Below are 7219 nucleotides of genomic sequence, written 5' to 3'. Positions count from 1 at the left end.
GTAAAGGGCAGAGTTTGATAACCGCTTCCTGCAGCTGACCTCTTGCCTCAGGACCCAGGAAATCTCCCTTGGGTTCCTCTGACACTGGCTCCAGTGTGCCAGCCTGGAACCTGAAATGCCATTCTCAGCTTCTCTTCAGGGAGTGAGGTGGGCGGAAACATGGTGGGTTTGGAGTCACACAGACCCGGGTTCAAGTCTCACTTCTACTGCTCATTAACTGAGGGTCTTTGGACAAAGTACCCCAGCTCTCTGTACAGCTAACCTGCAAAATTCCAAGAATAATCCAACCTCGGGGGACTGGCGAGGGTTCATCAGGGGCATGAGATGAGCGTGAAACTCGTGCTCCCTTATTCTGCTCCTAACCGCCCTGTCTCCTCCACCAGGGTGTGAGCGTCTGTGGGGTAGGAACCGTTTCTGAGCCACAGGATTCTCTTTTATCCCAGTGCCAAAATAGTGCTTTGCCTATTATAAAAAATGAGAGAAATAAAATAAAAGCGAATTTATATGTGACCCCAGAATCTAGAACAGAGCTCTCTCTCTCAGCAAGGCCTATTAGCTAACAAAGTTCTGCTGCTCTCTGTCTTCAGAACAAAGACTTGTTCTGTGTCCCCAGACAGTCTAAAATGAAGGTTAAATAAAACAGTTCCTGTCTACACACGGAAACAAACAGAAACTGAACTGAACACCGAAACTGAAACTGTTTGTCTCTTCCTGAGAAACGAGCAAACCTGAAAGGTGCTCTCTGAGCTTCAGAGAAAAAAAATGGTTGTAGATATCCGGACTTGGGAGCAGACATTTCAAGAACTAATCCAAGAGGCAAAACCCTGGGCCAAATGGACACTGAAGTTGGATGAAAACCTTCAGCTAGACTGCCTGGCTCAAGGGTGGAAGCAATACCAACAGAGAGCATTTGGCTGGTGAGTGTGGGTTTCCCAGGCCATAGCCCTTCTAAGAACAGGGGCTCAGGCTCAGCTTAGCATGATTTATTCCTCTGAGAGCTTGTTGAAGCAGTAAATGTCACCAGCGTCTCCATCCTATTGTGGTCATAGTACTCTTTAGGGTCTAAATGATAAGACGACTCCAAACCTCCATTTTGTTTAACTGCAGGAAGTTTCTTCTTTTACTAAGTTTCCCTCCATAAATACTTCTGGAAAACCCTGGAGAAGGCCCCCTGTTCCGTAAATCTGCCCTTCTATTTTCTCGCCACCTCATTTGTTCCAGAGTCTTTTGCAGTCTCCCCAGCAGTCCCGACCAGCTTCCCCCAGCTGTAGCAGCTCTCCAAGCCTTGGCCCTGCTCAGTACAAGCCTGGGACGGAGTCATTTTTTTTTTTTAAATATCCTAAGAATTGGCTAAGATCAAGCAATTACTCTGCACATTGCTTTACTGAAGGCCTGGGGATAACAGGAGAGAATGATGTTGCAAAAACTAAATCTAAAACCCAGTTCGTGGAGTAACGAAGTCATACTCCTCCCTTACTCAGCACTTCCCTCTTTAACCCCCGGCAAGCCTGCAGATTGCAGGAATCAGTTTCCTTGCCCATGTTAGGAGGGTGAGAATTGCTGACCTGGACAATCAAATTTATTTTTAAATGACACACAGGACCTTCAGTCTAGTTTTCATCTGACCTATTACTCAGCTTACCTGCCTGCCCCATCCTGCCTCAGGTATGGCCTTTTCCATTCCTTATGGACTATTAGCCATGCCATGCATTTTCAGACTTCCACACCATTGTTCATGGAGTTCTACTTGTTCAGCAGACCCTCCCTTCACCCCTCCCTGCTTATCCTCCAAGGCCCGCTCTAGTGCCTCCTCCTCCTAAAAGCATTCTCTGGTTCTCCTAGGCAGAGTAAGTATTCCTTCTTATACATTCCCATAGGATAATGGGATAAGATAAAATATATATGTGTATGTATACACAAATGATATATAATTATATATACATATATACTATGTATTTCAGAGTAATAAATTTATAAATAATGTATGTATTATCGTATATTGTATCAAATACAGTATATGCTTGTTTTTAGCTGCAGAATCTGTTGTTTAAATAAAGTCTCCCAAACCTCTCCAGAACAGTTCTCAAGTCACTTGTCAGAGCCCATATAGCAGTCATTTTGCCCTGCCTTCTAATCCAGGGAACTGTGTAAATGTTTCTTTCCACACCAACCAAAGCTTTTTGAGGGACTCATGATGTCTTACAACATTTTGGCACTGCTCCAAACAGAAAGAAAGTATTTCTCCTGTTGGGATGAATTGATTGGATTGTCATTTTGAGATCGGAAAAGCAACCTACCAGTGTATTTTGGAAAATATCAATCAGCTTTTGAAAACCATTTTGTAGTTTACAAAGTGTTTTCACACACATCATCTCATTTGATGCTGCTAGTATAACCCTTGAATTTTTTTCTATGGATTCAAGCAATGAGGGCTATAGAAGGGAAGAACTTTGCCCAAGGTCTTCCTGATGTAAACTGTGGACTTGGATCTTCAACCTAGGTATGAGGGAGGCAGGCTCTTTCTCCAGGTGTGAGAGATTAGCTACACTACTCATCAGAGGCAACGTGTTACAGCAGGTAAACAAGATTAATTTCAGATGGCCTGGGATTAGCAACATGCCTCTAACATTTACCCTGTGTGTCCTTAAGCAGGTTGTGTATCCTTTTCATGACTCAGTTTCCTTATCTGGATATTGGGTTTAATAGTGTTTACTTCACAGATGAAATGAGATAAAATTGTAAAACACCATTTATAGTGTATGCCTCAAAATAGATACTTTACCAAAGCTTTCTATGACCAAAATTAGGAACAAGTTTCTCTGGAAGATGGCAGACATGATTTTCCCTCAGAGGCATCTGGAGATGTTTTACTACCTAAGAGGTAGACTTGGTATAACATATGGGTGGCTACTCAGTATTATCTGAAACTTAATCCTTCTTGTTCCTGTTTATCAATGACTGGGACAATTTAAATCACATGAATTTTTTCAAATGGAAAAGGGTCTTAGAGACAGGGGCTAGGACCATTTTCCCTCCGGTTAACAACCAGATGAAGGCATAATGGGCATCTTCCTTCTAACTGCAGGTTCCGGTGTTCTTCCTGCCAGCGAAGCTGGGCTTCCGCCCAGGTGCAGATTCTGTGCCACACGTCCTGGGAGCACTGGACATCTCAGGGCCAGGTGCATATGAGGCTCTTTGGCCAAAGGTGCCAGAAGTGCTCCTGGTCCCAATATGAGATGCCTGAGTTCTCCTCGGATAGCACCATGAGGATTCTGAGCAACCTGGTGCAGCATATACTGAAGAAATACTATGGAAATGGCACGAGTAAGTCTCCAGAAATGCCAGTAATCCTGGAAGTGGCCCTGGAAGGATCCCATGACACAGCCAATTGTGAGGCATGCACTCTGGGCATCTGTGGACAGGGCTTAAAAAGCTACATGACAAAGCCATCCAAATCCCCACTCTCCCACCTAAAGACTGGGAATTCCTCACCTGGAATTGGTGCTGCATACATCCCAAACCAAGGCAAGAACCAGTCAGCTGAGACAAAAGAGGCTAAGGGGAGAGGGTATGAGAAATTAGGGCCCAGTCGAGACCCAGATCCATTGAACATCTGTGTCTTTGTTTTGCTGCTTGTATTTATTATAGTCAAATGCTTTACATCAGAATGATGAAAATAGGCTTGCCACCTTCTCTTGTTTTAATTCCATGGTAATCAATGAACTGGCTGCCATTTTAATATAACTGAGAATTCGCTTTGAGACCAAGCAGCATCAAGTTGGTAGAATAAACCCTGGTTTCCTAGTTATCCTCTGAAAACAGTGTAAAACATGACCAAACACATAATAAATTTAGTAATAAATATTGTCGAATTGCTGAAAAGTCTTCAATCATTCATTCACTAAGTCATTCAGTGATATCAACATAGCTCAGAAAGTGTGGGAGGCTGAATAATGGTCTCTCCCAACATATGCACATCTTAATCCCCAGAACCTATAAACATGTTACTTTACATGGCAGAATGGACTTTGCGGATGTAATTAAGGACCTTGAAATAGGTAGATTATTTCATATTGTCCAGGTGGATAAGAACCAGGATTTTGTAACAGGGAGGCAACAAGCTCAAAATCAGAAAAAGATCTGTCAATGGAACAAGCGGTTGAAGTGCTTTGAAGCTGGAGGAAGAGGTCACAGGCCAGAGTACAGGCAGCTTTTAGAAACCCAAAAGGACAAAGAAACAAATTCTCCCCTGGAGTCTCCCGAAGGAACCAGCCCTGCCTGCACGTGGCTTTAGCCCAGTGACACTGATTTTGGACATCTGGCCTTCAGAAGTGCTTGCACTTAAACTTGTCTTGTTTTAATGCACTAAGTTTGTGGTAATTTATTAGAGAAGCAGTAAGAAACGAATATAGTTATCAATATTACAGTATGAATCAGGGAATTATGTTTTAGGTGTGCTTCAGTTTTGATGGAAAAAAGAGCACTTTATACATTAGAAATACCAGTCAGCCCCATCTCCTCTTGTTCTTCTTTCTCCCCTACTTAAACACACTCAAATATCTCCATCGCAAAGAGATTCCCTTTGATTTGATGATCCTTGGAGATATCATATTCTCACTTCTTTCAGCACTGGATTGGGAATCACAGAAGAACTTGCCAATCCTGAGATCCTCTGATGCATCCTTCACCCCCTATTTTCATCGGTCTGCTAGGCATTTCTGTGTGGCTGTCATGTTTAAAGCCAAGCTCAAAACACCTCTGACTTTCCTGTTTTAAATCCCCCGAGTCACCCAAGCTTATTACCTCAGAGTCATCTTCAACCTCTGCTGATCCCCAGCACTTATTCCTTTCTTTTGTCAAGTTACTCCCATCTCTTCCTTCTACTTTTCCTTGTCATCCTCTCTTCCTACCTAGTTCAAAATTATTGATAAACGAGGGGATTTGACTTTATCCCATAGGCAATGGGGTGTCATTGCAAGCATTTGAGGATATGGGCAATTTGAGTAGAACCACATTTTTAAAATACCGTCTATTTCTGGGAAATAATGGAGTACAGAATAGAAATAGTGAGAAGTCTGTCTTGCAATAGAATAGTGGAAAACACAGAAAGAGGGTCCCATAAACAATAAATATCTTGAAAGAATTTGAAGACAAATATAAGAGGCCAAAAGACCTAAGGATAAAATATCTCACTTCTTTCTGGCCATACCTCTTCATTTTATTTCAGGATCGCCCTACCAGTGCTCTCTCTGTTTACATACCCCCTCCCCGAACCACACTGTTGAATTCCTGAATTCCTCCTGTTTTCATACCTTTCTGTTTTTTTCACAAAGTACATTGGCCTGGGGATCTACATGAAAATATTATTCATAGCCTGGTAATGCTGTATGACCTCAGCAAGTCATAATCCCTTCCGGGGCCTTAGTTTCTCCATCTATAAAATAGGTGGGGATAAAACATGGAGGGTTGATCACATGTATTTACATCTGATCTCTCTTGAAATCACACCGAGTGACAGCAAAAGGAAATAAAGGCATCAATAGAGAAGGGCAAGGAGAATGGTTAGAAGATAGAACACTGATGGACTAGTGGCAGGTAGCTGATTTAGCAGAGTAGGGTGAGCCAGAATATAAGTTTAGTGTGGAAAAACCAAGATGTGATTCATGTGGCACAATTCCAAAAAGGCTCCAGACTGTAGGCTGAAGTAGCTCTGAAAATGGGCACTGGGAAGGCAAAAATGGGAGTGTTGACTGAAAGACTATACCAAGTTTCCTTCCCCTCTCCCAGGCAGCCTAGTAACCACACTTTACCCAACTGAGGGAGAAGAATGGAGGCTGCTTCTCTGAAGACATTTCTCACAGGGACTGTGGCTCAGGGAAATCCTTAAGAAAGGAGGAGCCACAAGCAATCAAAAAGATCATGGATGTTCACATGCTGAATAATGAGACCCTCTTACCTCACTATCAGCCCTTGGAGCCAGTTTTATAGCCTACCTGTCCATCCCTCATAGACACAGAACAATGGAGGACTCCTTTTCTAGAAAAACGGATCTGCTCAAGATAAAAGAAAATACATATACTGAAAGGGGGTGGGGGCTTCTCCAGTGAAATAGTAAACTCCGATAACCTCAGAGTAAACCCATCGGATGCTAATCCCCTCTGCCAGAGCTTGCAGGTGGCTTTTAAAGGTCTCTTATTTGCACCTTAAATGTGACTGGACAGACTGCCAAGGGATTCTCAAATGTTTGATAAAATTCCCTAATATAAAGGCAAAGAAGAAAAAAAGTTAAAATAAAAAAGACTCTGAAGAAATAGAGATGATTACAGGATAAGAAAACCAAAAAATATTTAAAAAGTAAAACTATTATACCTCAGTAAAATAAGAGAAGGTATAATATTCGTTAGGCAAGAATTAGACATCATCCTGTGGGATAACCCTAGGTGAGACAGCTACCTTTGGCTGGAATCAGATTTATGGTAGAGTCTCAGCTACAAACATCCAATAGGCAATGATCCCAAAAGCTTGGACAATGAGCACCTTAGTCCTCAAGGAAGTGATGTGAGTGGTGCACCAAAGCCTCCACTACAATCTGCATCTTGCAAAACTCAAATCTACTTGCTTTGTATAAAAAGTCTACATCCGGGGAAAAGTCTTCCAGGATTCTTTTCCAGCAGAAACATACAAGAGGAAGGTTAGTGGATAAACTAAGCCCCTACCACTGCATCTGGTCTTGAGACAGCAGTCGTACATCCATAATCTCTTTTTTCTACCTCCAGTTCTTGATTCTCCTTACCCTAACACCTCTGCTGGTTTAGGTGGCTTAAACTATAAGGCTATCCAAACACTTATCCTGAGGACTGTGAGCCCTGGGTCACCAGGTCCTTCTCAGTCTGTGGCTTCTTCCCTTGTCCATCTATTAAATATTATCAAACTTAGGGAAATACCAAGAGATGCGCCAGTGAATCGCTTGGGTGCTAAACACATTCTTCCCACACCCATTGTTTAATAGTAGTCCAATTTCCCTCTGATGATCAGGAAGATTACTCTTTTTTGTTTAAACTTTTATTTTAGGCTCAAGGGTCTATGTGCAGTTTGTCATATAGGTAAATTTGTGTCATGGGGGTTTGTTATACAGATTATTTCCTCACCCAGGTATTAAGCCCAGTATCCATTAGTTATTTTTCCTGATCCTCTCCCTCCTCCCACCCTCTGCCCTCTG

The 7219-nt window shown here is 42.4% G+C and overlaps 1 protein-coding gene across 1 annotated transcript; it reads left to right on the top strand.

Moving 5' to 3' along the window:
• Positions 1-379: 379 nt before the first annotated feature.
• Positions 380-4365, top strand: RTP4 (receptor transporter protein 4). The gene is made up of 2 exons (XM_050776461.1): positions 380-917; positions 3086-4365. The coding sequence occupies exons 1-2, from the start codon at positions 763-765 to the stop codon at positions 3669-3671; spliced, it is 741 nt and encodes a 246-aa protein (XP_050632418.1). The 5' UTR covers positions 380-762; the 3' UTR covers positions 3672-4365.
• The last annotated feature ends 2854 nt before the right edge of the window (positions 4366-7219 follow it).

This window comes from Macaca thibetana, chromosome 2 (genome assembly GCF_024542745.1).
Source record: "Macaca thibetana thibetana isolate TM-01 chromosome 2, ASM2454274v1, whole genome shotgun sequence".
NCBI lineage: Eukaryota > Metazoa > Chordata > Mammalia > Primates > Cercopithecidae > Macaca > Macaca thibetana.
The sequence above is the reverse complement of the archived record's forward strand: the minus strand, read 5'-3'. Positions and strand labels throughout refer to the sequence as shown.